At 48.8% G+C, this 17,584-nt stretch overlaps 1 protein-coding gene across 1 annotated transcript in view; it reads right to left on the bottom strand.

Annotated features, from left to right (window-relative positions):
* Atp1a1 (ATPase Na+/K+ transporting subunit alpha 1) overlaps positions 1-17,204 on the bottom strand; it is a 29,098-nt gene extending 11,894 nt beyond the window's left edge. Inside the window, exons 1-10 of the mRNA XM_075981780.1 lie at positions 16,989-17,204; positions 7,769-7,879; positions 7,001-7,060; positions 5,162-5,365; positions 4,564-4,677; positions 4,135-4,269; positions 3,903-4,020; positions 3,226-3,494; positions 2,550-2,748; positions 1,768-1,877 (exon numbers count right to left, since the gene is read on the bottom strand). Of these exons, the coding sequence (XP_075837895.1) occupies positions 1,768-1,877; positions 2,550-2,748; positions 3,226-3,494; positions 3,903-4,020; positions 4,135-4,269; positions 4,564-4,677; positions 5,162-5,365; positions 7,001-7,060; positions 7,769-7,879; positions 16,989-17,000 (1,332 nt within the window). The 5' untranslated portion in view covers positions 17,001-17,204. The remainder of the gene's footprint in view (positions 1-1,767; positions 1,878-2,549; positions 2,749-3,225; positions 3,495-3,902; positions 4,021-4,134; positions 4,270-4,563; positions 4,678-5,161; positions 5,366-7,000; positions 7,061-7,768; positions 7,880-16,988) is intronic.
* Positions 17,205-17,584: the final 380 nt, after the last annotated feature.

Genomic DNA, 17,584 nt, shown 5'->3' with positions numbered 1-17,584 from the left:
AGAGACAGCGCCTGTTAATGCCCGGGCCAGGCTGATTCACAAAACATTGTTGGGAAACAGAAAGAACTCTGGATGGACTCCAATCTCCTCAGTGGCAGAGAAAACAGGTGGAGGAGTGACCCAGGCGCCTCAGGCAAATCTAAGCTCCAGCCCCACCCACCTCAGCTTCAGGTGAACGGGCACCTGAAGGCCTGGCTGCCAGCACACCCTCCAAACCTGCTCAGTCTATTTTCACTTCGACAGGCCTGCTAAAAAGCCTCACAGTCAACACTATTCACAACTGAACCTTGCTGGCTCTAAGTCTGGAAAAAAAAAATTAACAACACCCTAATGCAAACACTCTACTACCATTCATTGGTCCAGACTTTAAAGTCAAATGGTTCAGGGTTCAGAGCCAGGCAAACTGTGTCAAGGGCAAAGCAAAGGGTTCTGTGCTCTTAACCTAATTCAGTTGTAGAGAAAACAAACCACCACCGGGGCTGACTCTCACGGTAGCACGGTCAGCTGGCTGTCTTCACTTTGGGGACACACACCTATGCTTTCCACGATCTGCTTGCTCTGTCACGCAGCTATCTTGTCCTCCTAAGCAGTTCTACCTGTAAACAACTTCTATGCAGGTGAACAGTTTAGACCTCTGACACGAAAGCCTGGACCCTCCGGTGAGCAAAGGGACACACAAGGACAGCAAGCCTGGGAAAGAAGGGTGGTGGTGGTGACGATCACTTTTAAGAAAAAGGAAAAGGCCTATTGAACAGACCGATGTTACTCCCAGAAACCTTGCTACGGAGGGGTTAGTAATGCTATTGACACAGCTCAGTTGGTTACCCAAATAGTTCAAACACCTCTTGAAAATCGCCTTAGTTTTTTTTTTTTGTCAGGAAAGATAAAAAAATGCCTCCTTTGAGGTAAGGCAAAGCACAAAGCAGCCATCTTCAGTGTGACTCCCAAGACAAAGAGCATCACTTTTAAACCAGCTTCAACCCAACGCCAAGCAAACTGCCTTCCAAGAACAAGCAAAACCTAGCCTCACAGGAGAAGCCACCTCAGACTCATCCGAGCTGTATGAGCTGCACTTGCTTTGGCAACTGCGTTTATACAGAGAACCCCACAGGCAAATAGCTTCGCGGAGGACAGATGGAGCCCAGGGAGTCCCACACAGCTCCTTGACATCTGTAACCCACGGTCCTTCAGGAATGGCACTGTCACAGACTCCGTGAGCATTCCAGAAGGCCGAGACTGAGCTCGATCTTATTTTTGCATCATTAGTAAGCAAACTAAGTACAAGTGAGATAAGGGAAATACCTGAGCTATTTTAAGCACACAAGTGGCCTAAGGGATTTGCTGCAATCTAGTGTATCTGAACATGCAAACCCAGTTAGAGTCACTGACCCGGCCTCCCTACCCCCTTGGTTAGGTGCTACCGTCGGAACAAGGGTAAAACTTGTCCACTCAGGTTTTCACCAAAAATCTCTTTCCTCCTCACCAGCTCACTCAGGTCAGATTTTCCTCTTTATCCCCCCCCCCCCCCCCCTTTCCCCAACTGACAGATTGTGGCTCCTGAAAGCACTTCAGAGCTCCAGGCAAGACAATCTTTGCTGTTCGGAGCAAAGATTCCCATAAAAGCTCTCAAGCGTGCTTCAGCGAGGTTGGCTTTCTACACACAAAGGTAAGGTGCTGTTTAGAAAAAACGGTGGCTATTCTTGCATGGTGACAATACCCTTACCTCCACCTCCACCCCAAACAAGCAAGAGCAGTTCTGGGGTATACCTTAAGAATAGGCAGGTTTTCTTGGTTTGCCTGAAACACTGCCCTGTTACAGAGACCAGCAATTCTGGACAGAGCGAACCAGGTGGCTGACGTCTTGTCAAAGGAGACCCCTGATGGAAACAAGAAGACATGACCGGAAAATGATGTGTTGACTTTTTAAAAATTAATTATGTGTGTGTTTCTATGCGTGTGCCTGCATAAACTGATGTGTCCAGGAGCAAGCAGGCGCTCAGAGAGGTGAGAGGCATCACTCTCCAGGAACTGGAGTTACAGGCTTCTGTTATAGCTTCTGGGAACCAAACCCAGGTCCTCTACAAGTTCAGCAAATACTTTAACTGAACCATCTCTCTAGCCCCAAGGCTGGTTAACTCTGAATGCTGTTGAAGTCCCACAAAAATCCAAACTAATACATCTCACTTCCTCCTTAAACACATTAGCTTGTAGTGATTCTTAGTCGCATGAAAGAATTTCTTAGGGCAAATTAATTTATATACACACACACGCACACAATTTAACAATAAATATCAAACTAAAAAACACTGCCATGAGCTTAATCAATCAACAATCAATCAATCAACAATCAATCAAATAAAATGCAAGTGGGGCTGGCAAGATGGCTCAGAGAGCGAAGACTCTTGCTGCCTCGCATGATAATCTGGCCTGGATCCCTGGAACCTGCATCCTGAAAGCTGCCCTCCGACCTCCACATGGGCGTGACAGCACACCTGTGCCCGCACGCGCAAGGCGAGCAGGTGCTGCAGGGTGAGGTGGCCCAGTCTTACCGCTCTGATTCTCCGTGGTGTCAGCTTCATGGATTTGATTGTCAAACCACATGTGGGCCACTGTCATCCGGTTCTGAGTCAGAGTTCCAGTTTTGTCTGAGCAGATGGTAGATGTGGACCCCAGGGTCTCCACAGCTTCCAAGTTCTTGACCAGGCAGTTCTTCCTCGCCATGCGCTTGGCAGTGAGCGTCAGGCATACCTACAGACAGGGCAGGCAAGAGAGGACGTCAATCAGCCAGGCGGCAGTGCCACACAGATCCTACTACATCCTAATACGGAAGAAATTTATTTAAAATTCAATTTCCCCAACCTTCTCCTGAAGTCAGGATGGTAAAACCTCATGAGTATGGTGGGAACATCCTCCCATTCCCCCCCACAAAACAACAAAATTTATCAAGTGGATCCCCCATAATGACCTCTAAGTTTTTATTTTCCTCCAGTGTCCTGTTCTAACATGATAACTTAAGAACAATACTATGTTTTTGGGGTTCTGATAAACCTAGGCTGATGTTTTCTCTGTCAAAGTTTACCATGCAGTTTGGAACAAAAGGCTACACAGACAAATACAGAGCATAAATATAGAAGTTAGAAACTGCACAAGAGGCTCATGGCCGAGTCCTGCACCCACACAAGCTGATCTGAGTGATGGCGACTGCTGCTGTCCCGGGCATCTTACCGTGACAGTGGCCAGCAAACCTTCGGGCACGTTGGCTACGATGATACCGATGAGGAAGATGACAGCCTCCAGCCAGGTGTACTCAAGGATCAGGGACAAGATGAAGAAAGAGACCCCCAGGAACACAGCCACACCCGTGATGAGGTGGATGAAATGTTCGATTTCTTCAGCAATGGGTGTCTGGCCCCCTTCCAAGCCGGAAGCAAGTGTGGCGATTCTGCCCATCACAGTTCGGTCTCCAGTGTACACGACAATACCGCGGGCAGTTCCTTAAGAGTCGGGGAAGGGAAACGGTCAGCCAGGCCAGAGAATGTGCTTGGTTTTGAAAAGAGACCGAATATAAACGCATAGACTTCTGTCCTAATAAGGCCGAGCTCTCTGGATAACTTGCTGTCTGTTTCCAAGCAGAATCTCTGGTGAAAGGATTGCCACACACGGCCAGGAGAGCCGGGGCCATGCCGGCTGCCGGCTGCCATCAGTACAGAGCACTGTGTGAGGGAAGGGAAGACTCTTTGGGCCTTCCTGGCAGCAGGTAAAGCCTCTCTGCTCTGTGTCGAGGGAAGTTGTCAGAACAGAACCAGCAAAAGGAGGAATTGTGCTTATCTTCTCTCTCTGTCTCTCTCTCAACACCCACAGTAAATACTAAGTCATGCCTAAGAGCGCCTGACATAGCCTACCTTCCACGCAGTTGGTTGAGAAGAAGGCGATGTTCCTTGTCTCCAAGGGGTTCTCGTTGGTGAAATCTGGGGACCGAGTCTGGGGTTCCGACTCCCCCGTGAGTGAGGAGTTATCCACCTGTGTGTAAAGAGTAGGTGCAGGGTGGGTACTCGGGCTCACCATGGGCTCCTGCGACCCTCAGTTCTCTCTGCCTACTGAGCAGAGCTAGCCAGAAGTCTCCCGACAACCTACCTTGCAGCCGTTTGCAGATATGATCCTGAGATCAGCAGGGATCCGGTCTCCACCTTTCACCTCCACCAGATCGCCGACTACGACATCTTCTGCGTTGATGCTCATCTTCTCACCATTCCGAATCACAAGTGCTTGCTTTGGAAGGGAAGACGGGTGACACCATTAGATGGATCCCAACAAGGAAAGGGTTAAGTTCAACACAAGACACCCAAGTTATAAGTGAACTTATCACAAGTTACCCGAGCCTACAGCAAAGATACCATTCATTATATAAAAAACACTGCAGCTCCAAGAGTTACCCTAGAGCCGTTCCCACTAGGAACTGCTTAGACAGCATCACTTCATACTCGGAATACCTTAACTTCACATTAATCTATGTAGTGAGAGCCATTCAAATCTCTCAAAAAGGAAGGACGAAGCAGCAGGTACCTGAGGGACCATGTTTTTGAAAGATTCCATAATCTTGGAACTTTTAGCTTCTTGGTAATAGGAGAAGCAGCCAGTTATGATGACCACAGCAGACAGCACCACACCGAGGTACAGCTGGAAGGAAGCAGACAAGGCTGTTAGCCCCACAACTCTATCTGGAGCGGGCATGGCTGCAGAAATAGGAAACTCACATCTGCACATTCATCTCTCTGGAGACTGAGGACCAGTGTGTGTGTGTGTGTGTGTGTGTGTGTGTGTGTGTGTGGTGTCTAAAATAAAATCAATTTCAGTTTCTGGTCACTAACTTGATGAAGCTTTTACAAATATTCTAAGTGAATCCATTTCTCCTGTTATATTTATTAAAACAATGATATCTTTCCAAGTGCTTCTAAAGAAAATTTCCTAGGCAAGTATAATACACCTTAGCGAAGAGCTACGCTCTGCCACCTATGAGTGGTAGCCCCAACCTACGCCAAGACCTCAGCAGAGCTGCTACCACCCAGAGCTCTGAAGGACCCAGACTGGAAGAAGGGCTAAGTGTGAAGAGGAAGAGAGAGGGTCTAGGAGGCGACAGTGCCCCCGTGGCCACACGACTCACATCGTCATTTGGCGGTTCCTCTTCTGTAGCACTTCGGATGCCATAAGCCAAGAAACAAAGAATGGCTCCAATCCACAGCAACATGGAGAAGCCCCCAAACAGCTGCCGACAGAACTTGACCCATTCAGGAGTGGTGGGAGGGGGTGTGAGGGCGTTGGGGCCATCCCGGGCCAGGATCTCAGCAGCCCTCGCAGGAGTTAAGCCCTGAGGAGTAGAGAGGCGTACATCAGACAGACCAGACCAGTATTTATAAGCCAATACGCTCCCCTAATAACAAGAAGTCCACAGTAGGATTAGGTGCGAAACAGGCTCCCAGCTATGGAGCCAGGTAAAGCCTGCCTAACCCCCGCCCCTCCCCCAAAGTAAGCAAGGGATTCCAAGACAAAACCCATTCCCTTAGGAACCTGTAATACCCTAAGACCTCATTTAAAATCTTTTTAACAGGAACCATGGAAAATCTGAATCAGGTTGATTTTTCCCCCTAAGTTTTAGACTGAAAAAGTACCTATTTTAACAAACTGGTTTGGCTTGAGTGTTTTCTGTGCGTTCATCCTATCTAGGGGAGGGGCAAGCCCACAAACAGGAGAGCAGGAATCCAAGCGCTTACTGAGTTAACAGCCAAGCTGTAACTACAGAACTCCATGCTCACAATGGTAACAGAAACACTGGCCTGGCAGCGAAGGGCTCACCCACACACATACTTCAGCTAACTCCCGGGCAACCTGTCAGTAACAGTGTTCACAGGAAAGGTCACTGCACAGCAGCCTGCACGGTCTAACGGCCCCGAAAACCTGTCTCAGTGGCAGGCATTGAGACTCACACGAAGAGGAGAAAATAGCGTTACTTTTGTATTATCAAAATATCAGGTTAAAAAAAGAAGATATCCTGTCTAAAGTATCTATTTATATGTGCTTGGTGTTTGTGTTATTTTTAACATTGGTGTCAACTATTAAGAGTGAGGAAAGAAAAAAGAAAACAGTAAGAGGAAAAGCAAGGAATTACTCAATATCCTCATCTGACTCAAGTCCCTGCTGGGTTATTCACTGTTAGGTTAATAAAACAATGACCCAACATTTGAGCCCCATCTACACCCCTAGCATGGGTTGGGACCTTTAACTAGCCTGCCTAATTTGGCGATAATCTCTCATAGGCTACTAACCGACTTTATAAGGGGCACACAGCACCCAAGGTAACTGACTTTGAGTCCCAGATAGCCTGCTGACATAAGAATATAATGAAAACAAGAAATAATGGGTAAAATGCTTAGAGAAGAGGTGGCCTGGCCCTCTTGGCAAGAGGCAAGAGGGTCTGAGTAGGGCTGAGGCCCCTCTCTGAGCCCAGGGGCAGGCGTTCCGAAGGCCACCCACCCATGCAAGTCACTCCACTTTCTGTGACTCTAAGAGTGAACACCATCTCCTCTCAGACTGTGTTTCACAGTGGTGGTAGAAAACTCAGTCAAAAGCCCTTAGATAGCAAAGATACAAAACCCATTTTGGGGGAAGGTATTTTTGAAACTTGTACACATACAACAGGGTGACCAAAGTTCTGACACACCTCCATGAACCAGGCAAACACAGACAAAAGGGAAAGGAGCCTGGCTTTGGGACCACTTTCAAAACCAGGTGCTCACAGTGCACTGGTTTGTAGCACTAGAAAACAGGGACACTAATGTCCACTCCCATGAGGGTTCATGGAAGTGAAGTGCTAGCATAGAAGTCCAAGTTCTGCGTGATCACTCAGCCAATAGTGGCTGTCAGTGCTTCCAGGGTCAGATGCTACGGAACGAAACACAGCAGGGGAACTACAATTCAGTACGTCAGGCTTTGGATGAGGACATACTCGGCTCAGGTCTGTTCCGTATTTACGATGGAGCTCATCAAGGCTGAGTTTATGGTCGTCCTAAGGAAAAAAAAAACAGAAAAAAATAAGTACACACCCCAACACCAAAAGGGAAAAATATCACCATACCATCCATCCCTATTAAGTCATCAGAGAAACTTTCTTTCCACAGCTACACAGGCTAAGCATTGATCTGACAGCTTCCTCAGAGATAGTCAATGCTGGATGACAGGTGTCCGCCATCACCTGCCACATCAAGGCGAGGCTGACACTAGATACCTCAGTCATAAAAGCCTCCTTGGCCTACAGAGGCTGCAGCTCTCCAGGGCTCTTTATAGAAAAGCAAAGACTGGGGTACCAAGCACACTTCCATTGCTTCTGGAGAGTGGATGGAGAAACTGTTTAACCCTTTAATCACTTTTAGAATTAGAGGCTTCGACCTCTACAACCATGGAAGGAAATCTGCAAAGCGAACGCTGTGATCACTTTTACACCAGCCCTGCGACGGATGGGCAGGTGCGGGAGCAAACATTCACAGGTGCGAGATGCTATTATTACACTATTATTGTTATTTTTTTTTGAGACAGGGTTTCTCTGTTTAACAGTCCTGGCTACCCTGGAACTTGCTTTGTAGACCAGGCTGGCCTCAAACTCACTAAACTCTGCCTCCCAGCTGCTTAAAGGGATTAAAGCTGTGAGTCACCACTACCCGGTTTGGTGCAAATTATTAAGAAAAATCATAAACCCAATCTTCCTCCCAGCACTTACCATGGAGACTTCCTTCTTCAGCTCATCCATGTCCCTTTCCTTTTTAGCCTTTTTGCCCTTCTTGTCGACATGCTCGGACACAGCCGCGGGCTCATATTTGTCTCGTCCAACCTACGGAAGGGGGAAGGGAAGAGTGAACTCTGTACAGCAACTGGAAACTCACTGTTGTGCATTTCGTGTGTGTGTGTGTGTGTGTGTGTGTGTGTGTGTGTGTGTTGCGGGGTGGGGAGGGTGGAGGCTGCAGGGACACGTTGGTTGGGACAACCTCTGAACTTATACTGTGCGGTGCATAAACAAGGCATCTGTGCCCACCCTAGGGTGTGAGGAGCAATGGGGAAGTTGTAACAGGCTTCAAAGAGCTTGCCAGGTCAACCTGCATTTGGGGTGAACAGTGGTCACTATGTTAAAACCCCCATTCTGCAGTCTTCCGCTCTGCCCACTGAAGGAATGAAACCACGTTTCCATTAGTAATTTCGAGGCCAGTCCACTACCTGGTGTTTGTGCTGTGAATCACACAGACGGAAGCAGAAGCCCTGAGTCCCACTATCCACCAGTTAAGGAAGCTTGAGGGAAGTCACTAACTCCTGAGGGTCAATTTCCCTTCCTACCACGTAAGGACCAACAACTTAAGGCAGCATTTTTGAGGATTTAATGATACACTAATGCCAATCACTCCAGTGACTAAATTCTCACTGCAAAGACACTGAGCGATGTTTAAACATCTGTAGTGCTCACATAGACACTGACCGCATTTCATCTTCTCAGACAGAAGTCAATGTCTAAAAGTCCCTAAAGTCTTCTTAAGTCAGACACACACACACACACACACACACACGAAAGAGAGGAAAAAAAGAAAAGAGAAGGAAGGGGAGCCTCCACCACATTCTGTAACCTTAAAATAATTTTCCCCCAAATGAAAGGCCCTGGAAATGTTTTGACACAAGCAGGATGCAGGAAAAGCGGGCGCGTTATCGCGTAATTCACAGGATCCACCTACGCCTCTCAAAACTGGAAGAATTTTTAGAGAAAATGTTGATTCTATAGTTTAAATTTAGATCATTCCACTCCCCCACCCTGTTTAAAGTGCTTGAGCTATCTGCATGAAACCCGAACTTGGTACTCCAAAAAAATCAGTCCGCAGAGCACGAGGCCTCTCCCCTGCAGGCCGCCTTCCAGAGGTGACACCAGTGCTTGGGGGCCCTGTGGCTATTGTTTCATGGGTCCCTCTTCTAGTTTTGAGTGGCACATTTAACAGCTGTTCAAGCAAATACCCGAGAACTATCCTGTCTGCATGATAATCTTGTCCCAAATGAAAATAAAGCCAGAAAGCACGTGCTTCAGTCACCATACAGTAAGAGGCACACAAAATCCAGCATTCACTTGAATTTGGAAGGCTCCACAGAAAGCGTGCTCAGATTAGTGGGTGCTGGAGATGTATCCAACACCCTGTTACTTGACAGATGACTTCTTCCCTGAGAGCAGCGCACTTGAGTCTTCATCTTATCTCCTCAGAGTAGAGCAGGGTTGAGACATTCCTGACATTCTCTCGGCTATAGAGCAACCACAGCTCTAAGGGCCTCCCTGAGTGTGGCTCTGTTGCCAGAGCTGAGATGAAAAATCACCGCGCGTGTTAAATAAAAAGGAAAGGAGAGGGCTTTCACAGATGAGCCCATCCTTTCACATGTCTAATGGGAAAGCACAGCCTCTGAAGCTGTTTCAGAGATGCTGACTAAGGGTCCCCTTCCTTCGTGGATGTGGCCAGTCTGTACTGGTTTTTAAAATCCAGCCTACAGTTTTAAGCAAGTTCAGTGAGTTTCAAGGAAATACACTTACAGGAGACACAGTGTCAGAACCCCCGCCTCCCTGTCTGCAGGCTACAGCTATTCTCAGACTCACATTTTCCACTCCAAAAGGGAGGAGAGAGATACGGGCGAAAGTCAGCCCTGGACGCTTTCCAAAGTTCTATCACCTATCACAAAAGCAGGGCTTTCGCCTCCTCCTTCACGGTTAAGAGCAAAGTTGGGGAGTCTACATTTCCCAATAGACAACCCCCTTTATAAAGTCACGCTATTTAAGGCAGTTTTAAATGGGGATATCTGTAAAAGGGACATGCAAAATTACTCGTTTTGTATTAACATGCAAAATTACTTCTTCAAAGTATTAATTTTTCCAGTAGGCAATGTTTATCCTAAAGAACTAGGCAGCTTATCCAATTCGGTTCTTGCCCACAAGTAAAACAAGAATTTAATGCTAGTTCTTCCTGGTGCAAATCAAGAGATACTTAGGTTCCTATGGACACCAAGAACTGCAATTCCAAAGGAGGAAAAGTGTGCGTTTGTGGTGTGGGGTAAGACAACACTGTCCTTATTTCTACTAAAAACAAAGGTCACGGCAGGGGAGTGGTAAGGTGTTTCCTCTGTGGACTTCATTGACCTTCCCACTCGTTTGGGTGACGGGCATGTCATTTCTCCTTTCTCAATCAGAAAAGGCTGACCGCTTTCCCACTCAGGACCACGGAAGAGCAGAGTGACTAGCGCCCGCCACGGACACTCCCCCAAGTGGCTCTCTTTGAGTATCTCTGAGGAAAACCATGGATGGGGCATTCAACAGGCTGTGCTGTCTTCTAAAGGGCAGCTGGTTAAAAGAGAGTAGGCAACGTTATTAATTTTTTCCATTCTAATTTAAGAACTGGGAAGTTAGAGCAAGAAGTATTCCATGTGACAGTTCAAGGCTGGCCGTGTCATTTCATATGTCAACCTGCGTGTCCTACGGACTCCACCTTCCCAAAGACTCTCAAGGAAATTCACTACAGTTCGCTCTGGATAAAAGGGATGTTGGAGACGGAAAAAAAAAATCCTGGACAGGAACAGCAAATCGTGATATGTAACAAGATTTCATTGAGAAAACACATGCTGACCAGTCCTTACAACACAGGAACAAGAAATCCCCATGACCTTTTAGAGTGAAAAATGTTCCTTCCTCTTCTTCAGCTAATTCGTCATTAACAAGAAGGAACTGTGTCTGGGGAAGGGAGATGACAGCTTCAAAGTTACCAACTATTACAATAAATATGATGATTTCTCGCTACACACATCCACACCACCCACTCACACAGTGCAGTGAAATTTTCATTAGAACCTTTCTCCCCAGCAGCCTTCCACTTGAGGCCTACACAGGCAGCAGATGACCTTTGACCTTCCCAGCACCTACGGAGCACCAAGGGTGGCCTCCTAAGGCTTCTCCTCACTACCAGCACCTCCGGTCCTTACAGCCAGAGAGCTCAGGAGACCTTTTCAAGATTTCTGAAATTCCCACTAAACTGCCCAAAGGGTTCTTCCTTGGAAGGGCAAGATCCCACCTCACGGAGCCAGGTCAGTGAATGGGCTTTTAACTGTGGCCCATGTCAGGACTCCAGCCCCTAGCCCTGCAGCCACAGGTCCACCCAGCAGCAACCTGTCCTTGAACAGTCAGCCTTAGTCTTCTGATCGGTCACTTCTGTTAACTTACTGGAGGCATTCTGAGAGTTTGATTAGTCACATTGGAAAACACCACCAAACAAACAAACAACCTCTGAATTGTTTCCAGAACTGGAAACAAAAGCTTTTGACTAGCAAGAGGGGTTAGAGGCACGGCAAAGTAACTGCCCTGAATGCTACCCAATTCATGGCTGGCCAAGAGGGTTGCGAAGACAGCACCTTCAAACTCAATTTGGCAAACTCCACCTTGGCAGGGAACTCAGAGACAGGCTGATCTGACTCGTTCTTACAGCAGGCTCTGCCCAATTTTGGCCAACTGTTAGTATTGGGGAAGTGGGGGTAGCATCCCTTAATTTTCCTGGTTGTCATGTCAAACCTTCAAACTCAGCTCTGTCTATAAAGGTCCTCTGCACAGCGCTGTACAAAGGTCACTGTGATAACTACACACATTACTGCCATTCCCTGCTTCCTATAGAAACAGCTTTCGGATGCATTTTAAAGGAAGCATCAATCTGACCTTGTGTGCTACGTTTCCAACTGCTAGTGGGCCTACAAATGGTTTAGTTTAGGTTCATCTTCTCTAGCTGGAGACGGGAGAGCAGAACCACAGCCTGGCCTGGGTGGTGGCTGACAAATGGAGGACAGCGGACAGACAGGCATGGTCCTCCAGTCCACAGTGACACTTCTGGACTTAGCAATTCTCTGCAGAGGAGGTAACCAAGGGGGTACCCCCCATTCCATGCCTCTCCTCACTCCTGAAGATGCACGTGCTGGGGATTGTACTCCAGCAAGGCCAGAGCACTAGGCCCTTTCTGAACTCAGCTCAGTATCGAAACTTGGGCTGTAGCCCATTGGCCACAAGGCCGGGAGCCACCACAGCTCCAGGACACTGGGTTCCCCCACCCATGGGAACATTACCTAACCTTTCTCCCTAGTGAATTCTTAACAACCTGCCTGTCCACCCCTCCAGCCGGAGTGTATCCAGGATCATTTGACAAAATAAACATCGGAAGGTATGTGAAGAATCACTATATTTCAGATTTTCTTCCTCTTAAAATGTATTTCGTTCTCCCACTTACTAAAAGCACCAAACCCGTGGGACATTCAACTTCTCCAAGAGGCCTGAATGAATCAAAAAGAACTGCAGAGGGGGCTATCAGTTTCCGGTAAGTCCTGGGGACTCTTCATAGGTGGTTTGAAACCTAGGAAGTAAACTGACTGCTGGGTTGGAGAGGGCAAGGTGCTGAAGGCCTAGAGAAACAGTCGGTGCCATGAAAGCATGACAGGGAGGATGCAAACGGAGCCTGGGCACCCCAAATGCCCCAAGGCCTTAAATAACATCTGCATAACAGACTGGAAAGACAAACACCACGGCCCACAGATGACAAAAACGTTACAACGATTACTAGTCCCCAAATAATAAAGGCGCTAAAGAGAAAGTCTGAGCTAACCATCAATCAACTTTTCAGATCACCAACAGAGAATATGAGATTGTTGTTACTAAATGGGGTTTGAATAAAACCTGATAAGAGACAATACCCAGCTATATTTCATTGTCAAGTCACAAAGCCACTGGAGAATGAGGTCTGTTGGATTAAAAAAAAGAATCCCTTTGGCTCAGGACCCAAATGAAACCAAATGAGGGTGAAAACGTGTGTGTATGAGGGGGGGGGGCGTTCCTCTTTTCTCACTGACAGAACCTGTTATCCCAAACAGCCAACAAATAACCGCTAAGGGTGTCTTACGGATTCCTGACACCAGATCTCAGCACAGTTAACGAGATGACTCACATGGAGAGAACAGCCTCTCCGACTCCAAAGAACACACTTCCTCTCACGCTCTCAATTCAAGGCAATGCGAGAAAGTTCAGTTCAGACCTGACTCGGTTAGCGCCCTCCCTACAATCTATAAAAACGAAGGTGTTTTTGAAGGCGCCGCATTGTGACGTTCCCTTTGCTAATTCACATCGGCAGCCACTGGACATGTTCTCAGAGCAATCGAGAATTAGACTGGGCTGGCAGGGCTGGAGAAACAGTCTGTCCAGTGCTTTGTTATCCAAACCCAGTCACTCTGATTACTGTGAGCCCATCTGATCCGACACTCGGATTTCTTCTTCAGGCCTGCTGGCTGGCAGGGGGCCCTGGGCACTGATGTTCCGGCTGAGAAATGGCCATCTCACCCAATGAAACTTTCAAGAACTGAAAAACGACCACTGATCGTGGTTAAAGTGCTCACTTGGGAAGCAAAAGCTTATGACGGAAAATCCAAGATTGGATCTGCTTGTTAGGCAAACGTCAGGGTTCCCAGTCATAGCAGTGGATGCTTCCCTTGGAGGACAGTTAACAGTGTTTCTCATTCTTTTCCATCTTTTATGTTTCTCAGGGGAAAGGAAAATTGTTCCACGGCTTTGAAGGGGCCAGGGACTCAAGGAGAGCAGTTTCTGGAGGTCTGTTTTCCTCACAGTCCTAACGACTTAGTAAAGCCAGCAGCAGTAGCTGCACCATACACTGGCATGGTGTTCATTCTATAAATGGGGCATAGATGCCTTCCACTTGATCCTCAGGGCGAGGACTCTACCTCCAGCCTGACTGGAAACTGTTTCAGGGCGATTGCTTTAAAACAAACAACAACAAAAACCCTGCTTGTCTTCAAATGAAGCAAAAATCTGACTCAGTTCTTCAGGGCTGTTTAATAATGCCTCCCTCTCATTATTGAGCTATTCTTAAAAGAACAGTCTGATGTGCAGAGAGTCACTTATCTGTGCACTTGTTGCTAAGTAATCCTCAAGCCGTGGATTGTTCAGGGATGGAGCGTGAGTGCCAAGTCTCTGCTTTAACGTTGGACCTGCTTCTTATTCTGAAATGTGATTTTAAGCTTTAGTCCTCTTCTGGGTAAACACCCTACCAGATTTTTATGAAGCTTTTCCGGGTGGGGTGGGGGTGTTCTCTATCTTCTTAGGTTTATAGAGCAGCCTCCCCAAGTCCTATTCTTCCACCCCAAGGTGAGTCATCATTGTTACAAACTTGCCAGCAGAGAACGCTACAAATTAACAAACAGCAAGCAGCCAAGACAATACAGCCTTACAGCAGGACGGAGAGAACCTTCCAGGCAGGGAACTGTTATACTCTTACACTGTATGACTGGCAGGTGAAAGGTGGAAGCAACCTCACACTCTCTGCTCTGTTCCCTGGGCTTCCCAGGACCAGCCCCAGTGCTCCTGGCAGGGCCGGGGCACTTTTCATTGGGAGGACTCTGCCTTCCAGTATTTTGAGTCGAAAGTACCAGCTTTATAGCAGCTAGTGGGGTAGTTAGTCACACTTTCCAGTTTAGCTCCAAAAGGGCAGCTGATAAAGTCACCATACAACCGGCATTTCTGCTGACATGTGTACGTACCCTTTGTGTGACCTGAACCTGAACCTCTTCCCTGCCTGGTCTTTAAATCACTACCCATAAACTAGAATTTCTTTTCTAGGTAACTAAGTTAATATTAAACCCAGCCCAGAACTGCAGTGAAGGGTTAGGGAGACCTTCTCCTTTCCCATCTTTTATAAACTTAAAACAAAACAAACAAAAACCAACCAACCAACAACAAAAGCCCAGAAAAATCTGCATTTCTAAGCAATTATTATGTCCACCTTTGGTGAGCTAAACAGTTGTGGGTGGTAGGCCTCATTGAGGATTTAAGCCGAGTCACCGGCAAAACACTCAAAGAAAAAAGGAAAAAATCCCATTTTATTCAAGAATGATTCAGCAAGCTGGTTCTTCGCTTTCTTCCCAAATGTTCAGGTCCCGGGCGTTGAAAGCTAGGAAGAAACACCCGAGACGACTGCCCGCACCTAAGCCCGATGGCACTTGAGAAAAGGGGAGTGGGATCACAGTGACCTTAAAAATTAGTGCCATTAAGCTTCCTGGTTAACCAATTATCAAAAGGGCTTCAGTCATAGCGCCACCCACCTTTTAATCCCCATGTGGAAAAATCCCAACGTTTCAGTATGAGCTATTCCTCTGACCAGTTCAGCCATCATAAGGCATTGCGAAAGACATGCACGCATACCTGAATGCATGCATGCAGCCTAACATCTGATTTATGAGGTCTCCAAACACCTTTTGTTTCTCTAGACATTTATTTACATCCATTAAAAAAAAACAACTTAGGTTAAACTTCCACTAAATACTCAGTCGGACTGTTACTGTACCACTCCAGGGCATACGAGATTCACCTAAGGCCTACGGCATGGCTGACTTAAACATCTGCCTGGCTTATTTATTACAAACACGCCAATTCCTCCTGAAGGATAACTGAAGAGTTCTGCACATAAAGTCACGATGAAGAGATGTGTACGTTGTGGAGCAACAGGTTGTTCAGCACCTGTGGTCACCAAACAACCATTTGACCTTGAACAAGCCACTTCACCTTCCCAGGCTTCTGTCTGTCTTTGTACTCCGTAAAAGCCGCTCAAGGTCTCCACTTGACAAAGATACTTTTTATGGGGAGAGGAGACGAAAGGGGGTTACAGTGAATACATGGTTTATAGGAATAGCCTCGATGGTGTATGTAGGATGGTGCGATACACGGGTGCCCTTTCCTTCCCGGGAAGTGGGGCCAGGCAGGCAGGCAGCTCTTGGCTCTGAGGCTACAGAAGCCTAGGCCCACACTGGGCTCTCCCACCGTCCCTATTCACAGCTACCTGGCTCAAGTCTTGTAATTATCACCTTGAAAATCCATTTAGTCTCTAGAGAACGGGCTTCCCTCTGCCCCATCTCAGTATACAGGTGCCTTAGGACCTGCAGAGTGTCTACAGCCTGTCCACTTGGTCAACCCAGAAGAGGATGGAGTGGATTCTCCCACCTGCATTCTCAGGACTGGTGCTTTTTCACCCTAGGAACTGAATTTTCGGGGTTATAATTTTTATCCGCTGGATTTGAGCTGTTTCGAGGTCAGGAGCTAATTTTTCTGAGGTGGGAACATAGTCGTGTCCCGGACCCCTCATTCCCATCGGGAACAGTTCTCGGGAGAGACAGCAGTGCAAGAGGCAGGCATGACTTTTCTAACCACCAACTGCCCTGTCTCCAGTCCTTTGTCGGACTGACTATACCCAGCGACCCTGGAGGGTCAGCCTGGCCTCCTTCAAGAATCATCCTCCTGACATAAATTCACACACCCCTCCCCAACGTTAAGAAGGCAACACCAGCTACCAAAGGCTCAGCCTGTTGTGGAAAGTGGCCCATTTTAAAGCTCTCAAAAGTATACCTTAAAGGCTATCTTAGGGTTGTGAAGTCACACCCTGGCACCAGCTTCTTTGGGCTGGCTCTACAGTAAGGGGAAGCCAGTTTTTTTTTTTTCCTTTGGGGGAGGGCGGTCGCCTCTGCGGGGAGCTGGCCGAGCCCCAGCGCCTCCAGGAGCAGGGAGTATCGACCCGGAGGCTGCCCTCGCCGGCGCCGGGCCGCGGCGAGAACCGCCACCGCGAGGGGGCCCTGGCGGAGCTCCCCGGGGGGAAGGGGAGGAGCACTCCTTCCCCTGGGCACGGAGAGAGGAGGGAGAAAGGAAGCACAAGGCGCGCGGTGAGGGCGACCGGAGGGCGCAGGCGCCCGGCTCGGGGATGCCGCCCCGGGCGCTTTCCCTCCGGGCCCGCCGCGGGCGCTCAGCGCCCGCCCCTCGCCTGCTCCTCCAATGCCAAGAGTCCGGTCTCCAAGTTGCTTCCTCCCTGGTCCCCTCCCGCGGCCCGGGCTCGCCCGACACTCACCCCCTTCCCCATGGTGGCTGCGCTGCGGGCCCCGCGCCGGGTCCTGTGGCTGGAGACTAGAAAGAAGAGAGAGCAGCTCCCGGCCGGGAGAGCGGGGCCGGGGGAGCCGAGAGGCGGGAACTAGGGCTGCTGCGGGAGGAAAGAGGGAGGACGGCTGGCGCCCCGGACCGAGGCCGCCGCTGCTGCCGCCGCTACTGCCGCCGCTGCCACGTGTCCGCCTCCTCCCGCCGAGGCTCCGCGCCCCAGACCCAGCCGCAGCTCGAGCCCGCGCCTCCTCCTCACTTCCTAAAATATGCAACCTGCGTGATGGCTCCGCCCACGCGTGCACGTCACCGTTACCGGAGCAACCTGACACCGGCTCCAGCTGGCTCCACCCCCGTCTCTAACCCCACCCCGTCGGGCCGGGACCGCGCTAGAGGCTGCCAGCCCCAGGCTCCCGGCAGGAGGGCGCCGGAGCACAGGGCACGCGTGTCCGGGTCTCGCGAGGGCTGCTGCGTGCCCGCCTGCGGGACAGCGGAGACTGGAGTGAGCCGCCCGCCGAGTAAAGCGTGGAAAGTCCTCAGTGGGTGCGGTGCAGGGGAACTGAGCTAGCCCAC

This window comes from Microtus pennsylvanicus, chromosome 7, assembly GCF_037038515.1.
Source record: "Microtus pennsylvanicus isolate mMicPen1 chromosome 7, mMicPen1.hap1, whole genome shotgun sequence".
NCBI lineage: Eukaryota > Metazoa > Chordata > Mammalia > Rodentia > Cricetidae > Microtus > Microtus pennsylvanicus.
The sequence above is the reverse complement of the archived record's forward strand: the minus strand, read 5'-3'. Positions and strand labels throughout refer to the sequence as shown.